This window comes from Macaca fascicularis, chromosome 7, assembly GCF_037993035.2.
Source record: "Macaca fascicularis isolate 582-1 chromosome 7, T2T-MFA8v1.1".
NCBI lineage: Eukaryota > Metazoa > Chordata > Mammalia > Primates > Cercopithecidae > Macaca > Macaca fascicularis.
This window is the reverse complement of record NC_088381.1, coordinates 97,442,862-97,459,044: the sequence shown is the minus strand read 5'-3', so window position 1 is coordinate 97,459,044 and position 16,183 is coordinate 97,442,862. Positions and strand designations below refer to the sequence as shown.

Genomic DNA, 16,183 nt, shown 5'->3' with positions numbered 1-16,183 from the left:
ACTAAGCCAGTATACACCTTAAATAAACTCTCCTCCACCCCTGTTCAGTCTCTCTGGCCCCTTAATTCCCTGCAACATTTCTGGTGCCAAAACCCGGGACTGGAGATGGCAGATTTCCGTCTCCTTTGCCTGTGAGACTGAGGCCTCGGGACAGGGGAGACCTGGGAACCTTGGTGCCAACGGGAGAGCTTCAGCTCGAAAGGGGATGGGCCCTCCCATGTCCTGGTGCTCTTCCCAACAGTGCAATGGAACCTGTACAGGGGATTCTTGGATGGTAGCAGGAGCAGCACACAGACATCTGAACCGCGGTAAGGTTTGGGACCTGAGGCAGGACCTGTCCCTAAGGACAGAAGGGAAGCCTGATCACCTCCAGGGGAGTGACAACTAATCTGACCCAGAGGGGCTGGGGACAACGAGAGTGGCTCATTAATTTGAATGAAACTCACACCCCAACAAGACAGGACACGACAGTGGCTTGCTAGGAAAAGAAAACTGGAGGTGGCGAGAGTGGCTCGCCACCCCAACTAGGAAACTGGAGGTGGCGAGAGTGACTCGCTACCCCAACCAGGAAAGGGAGCTGGAAACAGGAAAGTGTGTGAGTGTGTGTAATAAAGACAGTTCCAGAAGGAACCAACGTGAGGAGTGACATGTAGAAGGCTACAGGTCTCTTAGTAGAGGCTGTATGCTTTGAGCAAAGTGTAAGACCAACTGGTCTGATTGGTCTAAAAAGAAAGGAAAAGTGAATGTGCTGTGTTGTTACTGGGAGGAAATGGGAGGAAAATCGTCAAAACCCACTCCATTGGAATGCATATTAAAAACCTTTGAAAAAGGGCTTTATGGGAAATTAAAAGGCCAAGTTAACCCCTCAAATGCTGAAAACTCTGTATGAATTAAAATAACCCTCTTTTAATGTCGAATGACCAGCCAAAGGCACTATAAATAAAAACAAAAAACAATGAGCCATGTATTTAAGGTAATAACCAAAGTCAAAAAACAGTCAAGACATTCAAACCAAATTTCCTTACATTAACTCATAGCTAAATACAGCACTGTTTAGCACCTTATTACAAAAGTCTTGCAGCTCAAGCCAAAAAAAACCAACTACATTAGCAACTACAAAAATAAAGTAAAAACTTCACCAGTAAACACAAAATTAAAAAAAAAAATCCCAAAAACTTATAACACAAACCAAACCAAAAATAAAAACTTCACCGGCAAACACAGAGACAAAAGGAAAGCCACAGGAAAAACCAGTTTTGCAAGAACTACTTGAGGGAATAAAGACCCCTCCTCCTTACAATCCAATTTGCCCCCCTTTACCAAGGCTAACTGCCTCTAAAAAATCAAGCTCAAAGAAATACACACCCCCAGTATCACCTGGGAAAAAACAATCAAAACTGCAAGAAATTAAAATAAAAGGCTCAAAAAATCAGGCAGGCCATCCCAAGTCTGGCCATGCGAGAGTCATACAAATAACTCTCAAGGAACAAAAGGACCGCCCCTGGGACCCAAATAAGGCAGCCCAACTACAGCAGCTGCAGAGATACCAAAAGATACTCCTGCAAAATTTAAGAAATGGCAAAAAAAAAAAAAAAAATCAATGTACAAAAAAATATCAAAGGTGCTTCAGGGTGCAGATAAAAGCCCCATCCAGGCCGGGCTCGGTGGCTCACACCTGTAATCCCAGCACTTTGGGAGGCCGAGGTGGGAGAATCATGAGGTCAGGAGATCGAGACCATCCTGGCTAACAGAGTGAAACCCCCATTTCTACTAAAAATACAAAAAATTAGCCAGGCATGGTGGTGGGGCCTGTAATCCCAGCTACTTGGGAGGCTGAGGCAGGAGAATGGTGTGAACCGGGAGGCAGAGCTTGCAGTAAGCCAAGATCGCGCCACTGCACTCTAGCCTGGGCAACAGAGCGAGACTGTATCTCAAAAAAAAAAAAAAAAAAAAAAGCCCCAGCCAGTTTTATAAAAGACTTTGTGAGGCCAGCACATGGTAAACACAGTGTCTATAAGGCAGGCCCAGGGAAAATGGTTAAATTTGCTCATGTCCCAGTTCAAACCTGGAAAAAGTAATCCCCAGATTCACATTTTAGTGAATGATTCTTGTCTTTCGATAATTTCAAGACTCTAATAAAAAGCTTTATAATTATAGTTAAAAGATGTCTAGTTCTCCCTTGCCTCCTGCCTCTATTAATCAAAAGTATCCAGTCAACTGTAGAGGCAATGGTAACAAAGCATACTACTACTCAAATCATGGCCTTAACCAAGTACGTACCGGGCCTTGCCTCAAAGAAAATATGTACCCACTCAAAAAAAGCCAAAAAGTTGTGGTGCTCTTTATTAAACATCATTTACACAGAGCACCAAAGGGGGGATTGAAGCAGAAAAGTTAAAGAATTGATTGTCCTTGTGAAATAGAAAAAATAATAAAAAGTTTAGCTCTAAGGCATTGGTGAACCCCCTTGAAGTAAAAGTTATAAAAGAATGTTAACGCCTTTCTGTAAAAACTGTAAGACATTAATTAACCTTATCTTGTTCCCACATATTTTGTAAGGTCTGTAAATTTCTGTTTTTCTTCTTGCTTTGCAGCTGCAAGGTCAAAAAATAGATGAGCATAAGTTATAGGACATGTTTTTCCCAAGGTGTATAAGCTGAATCAGAAGAATGTTACCTAATGATTAACTGCTTTTGTTCTTGCTTCTGTGAGCCTCATTCCTGCATCACGTAGTTCCTGCCATAAACTGCTTAAAAGGCCACTGCTTTCTTTGTCTGGTGCTCAGTCTTTCAGGACACATGTCCACTAAGCCAGTGTACACCTTAAATAAACTCTCCTGCACCCCTATTTGGTCTCTCTGGCCCCTTATTTCCTGCAACACTATAAAGTTATCCTTATGGGCCATTTTTGAAGGGAGAGGCTTTGCCTTTGTGGCCTAGGACTGTGTTTATGGCATACTTTCCTAGCTGTTCGATGTCTCCAAGGCAGCAGTAATCAATGCCACAGTCTCTTTTCAGACTATTTCATTCAGCTTTCCAGTGAGATCATAAACTCAGGTCAAGTCCCTGTCTCTTCAGGCAATGTCAAATACTATGGGAATACTTACCTCTAACATTGCTGTCCTTGGTTTTCCCACATAATCTGTTTACCCTCCATTTCACTTTCTGACACTTAAAGCCCCAAAGTAGAAGTTGACATGCAGTTATATTCTTCCTCACTGGAAATGTACATGTAATTTGCCACAATTTTTGAACAATTCTGGTGCTTTCCCTGCAATGGGTAGATCACTTAAGAAAATATCAAGGTTCCTTTACCTTTCATTTTGGTTTACTTGAGAAGAGTCAGGCAATATAAAAGTTAATGTAACTTCCACGATTACTTTAGCACTCAGCAAATCTAGATCCCCTTGTATTTTAGTAAGAGATCATATATATTATTACTTTGAAAGCTTTCACAAATTGCTGCAAATGTTAAGATATGGATTCTCCACGGTATAACACAGTATCTGTCACCGCTAAGCAGTGGGCACATATTTTTTTTACTTGCCCGGTAGCCACCCTTTTACTGTTATGAAAAGGTGTTGATTAGCTTTTATTTATTATTCTATGTATTTAGGATATTTGACAGGTAGCTCAAGGGATAATCAGAATACCGCCAAACAACCTGAAACTCAGCAAACACCCTGCTCTCTACTGCCTGAATTATAGTGCCTGGAAACATGTTCATTCCTATATGAACTCCATTTCTCAAGGGGTTTCATATTTTTCTGTTGTCAAAGAACTCTGTGCTGGAAAATCCCCACTCCTGTGTGAGAGGTCATATATTCATGTAGGTGTTGTTACAGATGACTGTGTGGGGTTTTTCTTTCTGTTTTGTTTGTTTGTTTGTTTTTTGCTTCAGAAAGTAGCCTCAGACTGAGTGTTCACAGCGATGTTTTCCTGACAGCAGGTTAGGTCATCATCCCTAAGTGAGATGGACAGTTTTGAAGTACAAAAAAGAAATCTCTGGACAGTTTGCAGATTGATGGGACTGAATTGTCCTGAAAGATTCTATCTATCTGTCTATGTCTCTATCTATCTATGTCTCTATCTATCTATCTATCTATCTATCTATCTATCTATCTATCTATCTATGTATCTATCTATCTATGTCTCTATCTATCTATGTCTCTATCTATCTATCTATCTATGTCTCTATCTATCTATCTATCTATCTAATTTTTGTGGGTACATAGTAAGTATATATATTTTTGGGTTATAGGAGATATTTTCATACAGGCATGTGGTGTTTAATAATCACATCACAGTAAATGGGGTATCCATTCACTTCAACGATATGTCCTTTGTGTTACAGACAATCCAATCGTACTCTTCTAGTTATTTAAAAATGCACAGTTAAATTATTTTTAACTATAGTCACCTTGTTGTGATAGCAAATACTTGGTTTTATTCACTGTGCTATTTTTTTGCACCCATTAGCCATCCCTCCTTCCTCCCCACCCCCGCACGAACAAAATTTTAATTACTAATAATACTCAACATAGTCATGGTATGTCAAGACTCACCTTGGGGTCCATGCAAATGTCTTTTCTTCAGGAAACCCCCATTCTGAATGATCCCCCGCCTCCACCATGAATATGGTTTCTCTTTCCTTCAAACTTTCATATATATATATATGTGTGTGTGTGTATGTGTGTGTGTGTATATATATATATAAAAGCACTTATTCTTTGTGACACAGTATTCCAGAAATTGATGATACAATGATGAACAAAATAATAAAGATGCTGCCCTCCTGGAACCTATATTCTGTTGAAGGGAGGCAATAAAAATCCAGTAAACAAATAGGTAAATGCAGTTGCATGCCGCATTAATGACTTTGGAGGAGACAGGATGATGCGAGAGAGTAATAGAGTATGGAGTGGGGGTAAGCAATAAGTTAGGTGGTGTGGAGGCCTCTCAGAGAAGGGGTCATGGAAACTGAAATCTGAAGAATAAGGAGGAAACCATCTATGAAAAAGGGAAAGAGTAAATATAAAGGACAACAATAATAACAGTTATGCTGTGCCTAGGACTGTACTGGCTAGTAAACTAATTGGGCACAGAGCATGTTATTTCCTCATTTTTATAATTCCTGAAGCCTCTGAATTGAACTTTCAGGTAAAATTTTCCCCAGGAAACACTTGCTAAATTCGATAGATCCATCTCGATGGCAATAGGAGAGAACTGTCTTAAGCTGTTACTCAGCACTGTTCTTTGAATGATAGTCCAAAATGCTAGATCTTGAAACTTCTGGGATAAAAGATTAACATTGGCTTGCGTCTATTTTTGCATAGTTATGCTAGTATCTTTTAAGCATAATAACACCTGAATAGGAAAGTAGGCAGCCAACTGAGTGATGTTTATGGAATAGCAGCCCTTTATTCCACTAGTTACCGTGTTCTGGAAAACATACATGACTCAGGTCCTATCATCTAAGCACAGACAAGCTGGTTAGAAATCTCTTCTGTAGGTCAAGGTTAAGGGGTTCATGATATTCTGCATTCCATTTTTGGCACATAAAACACACTACTATCTGATTGTTCTTGTTGTCTTATTGCCTCTTTTGTCGTCCTGATTGAGAGGAAGAAAATATTTGCTGTTTTCTATATTAGCATAAAATCAAGGAATGTGAGAGCGGGGGAGGATCAAAGGAGAAAGGAATCATTGTTATCTGGAGCAAAACTATCTGAATCCATAGTTCTGCTACTTACAAGTGTGTGATCTTGGGAAAATGATTTAATCTCTCAGTAATTCAGTTTCTTTAGGTGTAACATGGAGGTATACATAAATGAAATTGATGTAAAGTGCTATAAAAATAGTTGTATAAAATGTATAAATAGTTGTATTTATAGTTTATTTATACATGAGGTATAAATAAATGAAATCTATGTAAAGTGCTATGAAAATAGTTGTATAAAATGTATAAATTATTGTATTTATAGTTTATTTATACATGAGGTATAAATGAAATCCATGTAAAGTGCTATGAAAATAGTTTGGCATATATGAAGGTCTCTGACTGAACTAGATAATGATAGAAAACACTTTTTATAACCTCAAAGATCTCCATTTGAACTAGATTTAGTCCCCAGATAAACTGACAGGCACAAAGTTTTTAAATTTCTTTTTTCAGTTGCTAACATCTGGATCAAGTTATTTTATAACACACCTACATTCCCTGCTTCTTTTGAAAAACTAAAAAATCCATCACCAATGGATTTACATATTCACAGGGCAGCTGTTAGAACTAATTGAGCTGTAGCCATCCCTTTTACAGTGACACTGTCCTCTCCAAATTATTATAGTCTCAACCATTCCCCATTGCATCCTTGATGCTGAGGACCACCCATTAATATGAACAGCCTATTAAGTGTTGGAGTTTGGTAGCAGAAGAGTTTTGCACAGATTTTCATGTTGAAGTCGGGGCGAGGAGCAGGCAGACAAGTACAGAACATTTGCAGTGGAAAACATTCCTTAGCCAGGTGTCCTCTCTTAAAACTGAAATCCTGTAAAGCAAGTATGTCAGTGTTACCGTTTATGTAACTTTAAATTGTAAAAATCTTTTAGTACAGCCTGTATATTAAATATTTCTATTGAAATGTCTCATGAACTAATCTTATGCATTTACTTCTTGAAAACATATATTTATCTCAGGTGAAACTTCTTACTGTTTGTCATGAACATTGTTCTTCCATAGGAGCTTATTATCAAACGATTCCGACAAATCCATAAAGAGATATTCGAGTGTATGCTAAAGTATTCTCTTTCTATTTCTCTTTAACTTAAAGGGAGGTTGTCTCCCAAACTCCAGACACAGTGAGTGGCTGTGAAATGAATTTTCATTAACACACAGAAATATTTTAATAATGCACACATTTTCATTTGAATCATTTTTTATTGTCAAGTGACTTTTATCTCAGAGAATTTTATGTTTGATTTTTTTACACAAGTGACAATAAACAAACCACAAGTAAAGGCAACTTTTCTTCTGTGTTTTCTAGCTTAACTCATGAAGAGAGTTCATTTTGAACTGCTAAGTGGAATATACCTTGTTGGGAAATTATTTCAGTCCTGTTAAATGTTTAAAGACGTGCTGGCAGTTGGAGTTTCCACAATGTAATCTAAGCAATCATTTCCTGGGAAGGTTCCAAACTTGCTGAGTCATTAATTTAGCACACTAGGTTAAAAAACAAATTCAGTCTCTAGAAGAGCAGGATACATTGTCTCTCTGAGTAGGTGTTCAGTGCACAGAGTTCCAGCTTTAGCAGTAATTTAAAATGAAACACTTGATAAAAGAATGTTAAAGATGTTTTGTGAAACCACAAACTAAAAAAAAAATTGATCTCCGTAATTTTTTTTATTTAATCTCTATTCCTGGCTTTAAAATACAACTTTCATCATTATGTTCTCATATTATCTCCCATGCATGATGTGTTAACTCTTACACTTCTAACACAAAAAATACCTTTATATTTGTCATTATATATAATTTGTCAAATCAAATCATTTATATGCATCTATCTCAATACCATATTACAGTGATGTCAATTCTTACAAAAGTTCCACACCTGTAAGTTGATCCAAACTCCTCCAATTCATAGAACATATGGCTAATATAAAAATATAAAATTTTTAAAAATGCATTCTCTTATATGTGTTTTCCATAGTTATAGAAAACGAAATTTTAAATGTGCTCTTTAAGTTTTGAGCCATTTTTTTCTCTGAACATATTAATGAAGCAGAATAAAACAGACGTTCCAAAGCATTTCAACTTTCCCTCCTCTTCTCGCTAAAAAAAAAATCATTCTGCAGATTTTTCAGGTTCACCAACTACATGGGGTCAAATTGGAATAGGAACTAAGAGTGAAAATTAATTTAAACACCATTTAGTTAACCTAATAAACCCAGTAAAACCTTCAGTAGTGTTGATGGGTAGGGAAGAATTTTCACTTTATTGTAGTTAGCTTTAAAGAAAGGTGTTATTTAAAACTCTAAAGTACTGTGCACATTGTAAGTAAATATAAAAGTAAGGCAAGAAAATGTAGTAAGTTAATGAAGAATTTGAATTTTATTTATGTATAATAAAGTTTTTATAACATATACACTTGGTATATGATGAAATCTCTTTACTTTGTATAATAATGCATTTCATGCAAAAATTTCCAGTTATTTCTGTCAACATTATGATTCAAATTACTATCTAGTTTCCTGTTGAAATTATCTTAAAATCCAAAGATCAATGAGATTTTTTTTAAAGTATCATTTCCTTTAAAACTATTAATTTCTGAATTTTTGCCTGCTCTGTAGCTTGATATATTAAACAAAAACATACTGTAGTTATGCTTTATGGTGTACATGCCTTCACATAAAACTTCACATAATAATTGGAATTTTATATTTTTGCTCAAAATAACAACTGGTTATTAATTATTAATGACAAAATGTGTCATTGATTCTGAAAATCTTTAAGTCTTAGTTTGTGATCACATCATTAGAAATACTTTCGCCAGCTGGGCGCAGTGGCTCATGCCTGTAATCCCAGCAGTTTGGGAGGCCGAGGCGGGAGGATCACCTGAGGTCGGGAGTTGGAGACCAGCCTGACCAACATGGAGAAACTGCGTCTCTACTAAAAATACAAAATTAGCTGGGCGTGGTGACACATGCCTATAATCCCAGCTACTCAGGAGGCTGAGGCAGGAGAATCATTTGAACCTGGGAGGCAGAGGCTGCAGTGAGCCAAGATTGCCCCATTGCACTCCAGCCTGGGCAACAAGAGCGAAACTCCATCTCAAAAAACAAAAATAAAAGAAGAAATATTTTTAAAGGGATGATGGCAGTATTACAGAAAGGGTGGTTCTTAAACATTTAGGTAAATATTGATAAATATATATTACAGGGTAATGGCCTTATTCTATAGCCAGTTGGTTTTTTAAATAATCTGTTATATATCAACAAAGTCCTTGTTTTACATTTTTGATTGAAGGAAGGATAAAAACCCTATAGGAAATCATCAGATAATGACCCAGTTTTTCTTTTTTGTTTTCGCACTTTAGATTTGCCTCGTGTTAGGGAAAGCACATGCAAATGTGTGTATATACACTCCCAGAAACATAGAATTGAATAATGAAAATAGAACTTCAGACAGCTTCTCCATGCTCCCTTTCCCAAGGTGTTTGTTATCTAGTAAAATTAAATGACTCAAACAGTCTCCTTCCAGCAGTAAATGAATTTCTACAAGATAAGTTACTATGCATGCCCCCTGTGTCAAGATTTAAAGCTTTACTTTTTCATTTAGAAATATGGGCCATATTGAAAATGATTACTTATATTTGGGACTATAAGAAAAGGTAATGATAAGTCTAGTTGGATTGCTCTCTGATTTTGAAATTTAAAATGGTGTGAATGGTATGAGGGCACTGTTTATTAATGCTATTAAAATCTTAATTTCTGACACTATAAATTACATATTCTGTGCCAAGGACACATGTGGCTGGCTGTGTAAACCTGATTATTGCCCCAATATGTGTGTAGTATAGTCTCTGGGCTACAGAGTGACAGCTAATTTCTTTTGCCTAAACTTGGAATATTTTTAAATTTCTTACATGATCTTGCCTTGAAGGTAATAAATGAAACAACCTCTCAAAAATAATTCTAATTCTTATAGTTTATGGCAGCGTTTATGTTGGATGAAAAGAAAATATTCAGTTTACTAGATTCCCTCTTTTCTAATGAATTTGCACCATGGTATAGTAAATGTCAAACTGACTCTGTTAGCACAGCCTTCAATTAGGTATCTTAAATTAAGGAAAGTAACTGAACAGTGATTTGTTCAGCTTTTCATAGGATTTTCCAAATCTGATAACGTGTTAAATCTGCTAAGAAAGTGTGACATCAGGTTATCTTTTATTCTGAGTGTTAAAACTTTTCAACTATGGAAAAATTTCATTTTCATTTTAGTCTATGCTTAAAACTGGCCCATTGGCTACAGTTACTAGAGGACACTAGAACAGGGACCTTACCCTGTGGATTTAATTATTCTTTAATTCCATTGAAGGTATTTATTCAATATATTCATGATTCTGGTTTGGCAAACCTTTGGCTATTTTTATAATCTCCCTAGACTTCTCTGCAAGAGTTGAACCTTTCCAGAATAATTATGCTTTACAGTTTTTCTTTATGGAGTTATACTTGTGAATGTAGCTGTAGGCCTAATATTCCTGTGTAGAACTTCATTTTAAGTTTACTGTAGCTGGTGAATCTGAAAATAATAGTTTTCACTTTTGGTAATAGTATTTAACCTTTTGGTGCAGATAGGGATTGAAAGGGATAGAAATTTTTTGTAAATGTGATTTATTGCTTGTCTTATCAGTAATCATTTAAAATTAGAAATTAACTGAGTGTGGTGATAAAACAAGGGCTCTGGAGGCAAACAAATGTAGGTTCACATTTTGGCTGCACTATTTACTAGCATTTGACCCAGAGGTATCTATTTAAACTTTATGAGCTTAGATGCCTCAACTGTAGATAATAAGGCCTATGTTTTAAGGCACCTAACACAGTTATTGCTATAGAGTAGGAACTTAATAACTGAGATATGTAAATGAGATATATAATTATAACAACGGTTCAAAAGCAATTCGGTTTATCTTATTCTGATGATTCTAAAATACATTTATTCTGATGGGATATATTTATTCTCAAATAGATCACAGGATATAAGAGGTACCATCAAATTATCCAAAAAATTGAAAACATGGTTAACTTTAGTTAATTTAATTTTTAAAAATCTATATACTGAACTGATTAAATAATTCCAAAATGACGGACAAGAGAGCACAGAGATATAATTATATCCAAAACATCCACTTTTATATTCCTTGTATAGTATATTAGTTCTGTTTTTGGTAATACAAATCTTTTGTTGTATGGCTGAGGAAAAATTTAAAATCATGTTTATTTTTTTTCTTTAGGCAAACCAAAGGAACTGTAAGCCTGCCTTCCTTCCCTCCTTCCCTCCCTCCCTCCTTACCTCACTCCCTCCTTTCCTTCCTTCCTTCCTTCATTCCTTCCTTCCTTCCTTCCTTCGTTCCTTCCTTCGTTCCTTCCTTCCTTCCCTCCTTCCTTCCTTCCTTCCTTCCTTCCTTCCTTCCTTCCTTTCTCTCTCTCTCTCTCTTTCTCTCTTTCTTTCCTTCCTTTCTTTCTTTCGAGTTTCACTCTTGTTGCCCAGGCTGGAGTGCAGTGGCACGATCTTGGCTCACTGCAACCTCCATCTCCCAGGTTCAAGCAATTCTCCTGCCTCAGCCTACTGAGTAGCTGGGATTACAGGCGTGTACCACCACACTCAGCTAATTTTTTTATTTTTAGTAGAGACAGGGTTTCACCATGTTAGTCAGGCTGGTCTTGAATTCCTGACCCCAAACGATCCTCCCGCCTTGGCCTCCCAAAGTGCTGGGATTACAGCATTTTTTCAATGAAGTACCATGTAGGGCAAACAGGAAGCATTTACTTTTCATTTTCTGTCTTTCTTAAATGCTTGCATTTTGTAACCATGTGCATGTAATACTGCAGAAAATGTCAACGGTATATGTGCACTGTTTATTTGCCTCCAAATTTGTATTTCTGTGTTAGAACCACTTTTTTAAAGCAAAAACATATTTGAAAGACCTAGAAATCATGTTTAAATGTTCTGATCTCCAATTCTCTCTCTTTTTTTAAGATTATACAAGCAAGGTAACTCAAATAGAAATGGAGAAAGCAAGTAAATTATATTAATTAACAGAAATATAGTATTATTTCTTTCATATTATTAAACATCAAAGTACTAAATACAAGAGTAAACCGAGATCTTAAAATATATAAATATATAAATCAAATAGCCTCTTACATCTTACTTCCTTTATTGTTTTCCAAAATGTAGCAAAAATCACCATCAGAGTCATTTATTGGTCGAGAGAAGAGGTCAAATTCTCAATCATACATTGGACGACCAATTCAACTTGACAAGATTTTGATGTCTAAAGTTAAAGTGCCGCATACATTTGTCATCCACTCCTACACCCGGCCCACAGTATGCCAGTACTGCAAGAAGCTTCTGAAGGGGCTTTTCAGGCAGGGCTTGCAGTGCAAAGGTAAGGATGATTTTGTCACCTGTCGAACTTTGATCACCCTCATTCATCTGACATAAGTATTTTCTGGTTACCACTTCTCTTTCTGACAAATTCTCATTTTGTTTTGTTTGAAAATCACTGGGATTAGATTGCAGATTCAACTGCCATAAACGTTGTGCACCAAAAGTACCAAACAACTGCCTTGGCGAAGTGACTATTAATGGAGGTAGGTAAAAGATCAGCTGTCATGTCTGTGCTTTTTCCCTATTAGAGAGTGTGGTGATGATGATTTTAGTTGGGGTTTTTGGGTTTGGTTCTGGTTTTGGTTCAGATATTTCAGACACAGTCCAAAAGTGAATTATGGCCAGTGTTTGTTCTATTTTACTATAGAAAAGCATCCATGGAGTTTTGATAACAGTCAAAGACCCTTTCATGATCTTTACATGGTGAGCAGCTAGTATTGAAAACTTGGGTAGCCATACTTTATTTCACAGCTTTATTTTCTTATACTCTTATCCTAGTTTGCCCAGAAATGTGGATGTTGTTGGGCTGCCTACAAGTTGTAGCTCTCAGTCTCTTCCTCTGTCCTTCTCATTTCAGTCATCTTTAATAATAAAAGGAACTTTGTCAGCCAACAAAAAAATAGATATATTTTCTATATTTGGCGTTATTCCTTCAAGAAAATTCTAACTGTATAAATTAACTTTGAAGGACTGCTAAGAAAAATGCCATATCTAAACAAAGAGCTTACATTTTCTTCCTAGGTAGCATGCTAATGGATCACTACCAAAATATTTGACTTAGAATCCCAGGTTAGCTTTTTCTGCAGATAGTGGTCTTCTTTGTACCTTTAGTCTGCTACCAGTTTTCCAATTCCTCTGGAAAGAAAAATGGCTATAAAAGACCACAGATACTTTTAGTTGAGTATTTTTGTTACTAAGAAGCTGATGAATGATGAACTAAGAAGAATGAATGAGTATCCTTGCTCTAGAACTTTCTTCTCTAGAAGAAATATATACTGTACCGAAAAGAAGAAGAAGGAAGAGCTCTCCAGGAAAACATTGTCACACTTGTTTCTGGCTTGGAGATTCATGAATTAGCTGCCAAAATTGAAAGCTTGGCGATCGTCCCACTTTCTGTGGCATGTGGTGTTGACTTTGTTCAGGCTCGGGGAATGTCAGTGTGTACTGGATAACTATAACAAAGCGGAAGCAGAACAGTTTTTGATGTTGTTGATTACTTTGAAATGGTATTTTCTCATACATCCAGAAAAATCTGGTAAAATGTGAATTTTCCAAGCTTGGCAGGCTAGAGTCTCTCATTAATCTATGTTTTAATTTTAAAATGAGTACTTTGCATCAGTAAGTGATTATAATTTTTAACCATTACCATCAACTGCATAATGACAGGGTTCAATATTACTTCAAATATCAAATGTCGGCCGGGCGCGGTGGCTCACACCTGTAATCCCAGCACTTTGGGAGGCCGAGATGGGCGGATCACGAGGTCAAGAGATCGAGAACATCCTGGCTAACACGTTGAAACCCCGTCTCTACTAAAAAAAAATACAAAAAACTAGACAGGTGACATGGCGGGCGCCTGTAGTCCCAGCTACTCGGGAGGCTGAGGCAGGAGAATGGTGTAAACCCGGGAAGTGGAGTTTGCAGTGAGCTGAGATCCAGCCACTGCACTCCAGCCTGGGCGACAGAGCCAGAGTCGGTCTCAAAAAAAAAAAAAAAAAATCAAATGTCTTATTTAAAAGCTGTAACTATGTGACCAATTTAATATATTGGAATTCATGATTTTCAAAGTTACTTCAATAGTAAGAATCAGTGGCTTGAGTCTTTTTTCATGTGAAAGTTTCTGTCATCCTCTTACATATGTTTTTTCCCACCAGGGCTGTGTTTCTAAAATATGAGCAGCTTCCCAGTCACTGGGGCCTGGTATCACTTTGCCTTCTAGCATTTTACCTCTATCCCAGCCTTGGCTTCCTTCCAAGGCTTTTCATGACTTTTCATGTTTTCAGGCTTAGAAGAACAGAAAACGAGCATCTACCTATAAAATTACATATTCAACCTCTCATAAATTAAGATGCTTATAAACTGAAATAAAAAAGGAAATTGAAAATCATGGATGGATCTGGAGGCCATTATCTTTAGCAAACTAACCTAGGAATAGAAAAGCAAATACCACATGTTCTCACTTATAAGTGGGAGCTAAATAATGAGAACACATGGTCACATAGTGGGGAATAACACACACTGGGGCCCTTCGAGGTTGGAGTGTGGGAGGAGGGAGGATCAGGAAAAATAACTAATGGGTACCAGGCTTAATACCTGGGTGATGAAATAATCTGTACAACAAACCCCTATGACACAAGTTTACCTAGGTAATAAACCTGTACATGTACCCCTAAACTTAAAAGTTAAAAAAAAAAAAAAAGAAATAATCTCTTCACAGAACTGCCTTTTTGGGGCTTCCAGTTTATTTGTTTTAGGATCACCTGACTGTCTCTTAAGCCCTGATTCCAAGATTCCAGGCTTATCTTCATGGGTCAAAATAATTTTCTAGATTTGCTTAGCCCTGGGGCAGAGTCTGATGTGGTCATGGAAGAAGGGAGTGATGACAATGATAGTGAAAGGAACAGTAGGCTCATGGATGACATGGAAGAAGCAATGGTCCAAGATGCAGAGATGGCAATGGCAGAATGCCAGAATGACAGTGGTGAGATGCAAGATCCAGACCCTGACCACGAGGATGCCAACAGAACCATCAGGTGAGAGCAGTACTGCCAGCCTCAGCAAATGGGGGAACCCCAAGCAGTATTTTCTCTTTAAACCTCTTTGATATTTTAATAGATTATAGTAGAAATGTGAAGTACATGTTTAATTTCTTATGAATGAGCTGTGTGCTGTAGGTGAGAGCCTTTGAAGTTAGGAGGTCTGGGTTCCCTGGGAGAAGTGTGGTTTCCATCCTTTCCTAGCATCACCTCATTCATTGACCCATTTTCTTTTGCATGTGAGAGATGCACATGCTTGCCATCCACAAGTTTATTACTAAGTTAATATTAATTCGAAGCTCATTGTGTAGAAACAACAAAGATCAAGATCAAACTCAGCAGACATCATCTATTTTATTAGCTGGCCCCTGTTACAAATATCATAGTCTCTGTATACTTCACTGTTCTTGATATTATTTCAGAAGTATGTGCAATTTTATATCTGTTATCTAATTTTTGCTTTTGGTTACTGGATGATCCCCACTTTTTATATCAGGAGTCAGCACAATGTGGCCACCAGGACAGACTGGACTGCTGCCCAATTTGTAGTAAAGTTTTATTGGAACATAGCCGTGCCCATTCATATTGTCTCTGGCTGCTTTTGCACCATATTGGTAAAGTTAGATCTTTTGCAAAAACTAAAATATTTATTACCTGGCCCTTTACAGAAAATGTTTCCTAGTCTCTGATTTATATCATAAAGCCTATTGAAATTTTTGTGTCCATTTTACAAATGCCATGTTTATTGACAAACAGAAATTGTTCATGAGAGTAGAGCAATGAAATGATTTTTTTCCATTTAATGGCATAATGAACATTTTTAAAATAGTGGGAAATAATTGTCTTATGACCTGTCTTTTGAAGACATACACTTCTTTAGTGCCAAAGAGTTTGCATGGTGGGGGGTGGGGGAAGTGGGTGAAATAACATATATATTCATGTTGTGGGGAGGGGGACCAGGAGGGAGGGATGAAGAGAGGAAGAAACAGAGACTAGCAGATTCCAATTATTATGACATTATGCGAGAAACTAAAAATTCATGTTGAATAATGTAATCTCTAAATGATTGATAATGTACCTATAATAGGAAATAAATAAGCAAATAAGCTTTCATGTGTGAGTCTGAATAGTGTGGCCTCAGTAGACTAAGAAGTATTCTTCCTCAGGTTGACCTGAAAACTGAACACCATATAGTTCAACCCAAAAGATGAGGTGCTTATTACCCAGCCTTGGGTTTTTTTTTTTTAGACGGTGTC

General features: G+C 37.0%; 1 protein-coding gene across 6 annotated transcripts in view; it reads left to right on the top strand.

The window, feature by feature from the left end:
* Positions 1-16,183, top strand: part of PRKD1 (protein kinase D1) — a 366,404-nt gene that overhangs the window by 293,021 nt on the left and 57,200 nt on the right. For all 6 annotated transcript variants that reach the window (XM_065548683.1, XM_005561009.4, XM_005561008.4 and 3 more), the window contains 3 exons: positions 11,959-12,169; positions 12,297-12,374; positions 14,720-14,924. In XM_065548683.1, coding sequence (XP_065404755.1) covers positions 11,959-12,169; positions 12,297-12,374; positions 14,720-14,924 — 494 coding nt within the window. The remainder of the gene's footprint in view (positions 1-11,958; positions 12,170-12,296; positions 12,375-14,719; positions 14,925-16,183) is intronic.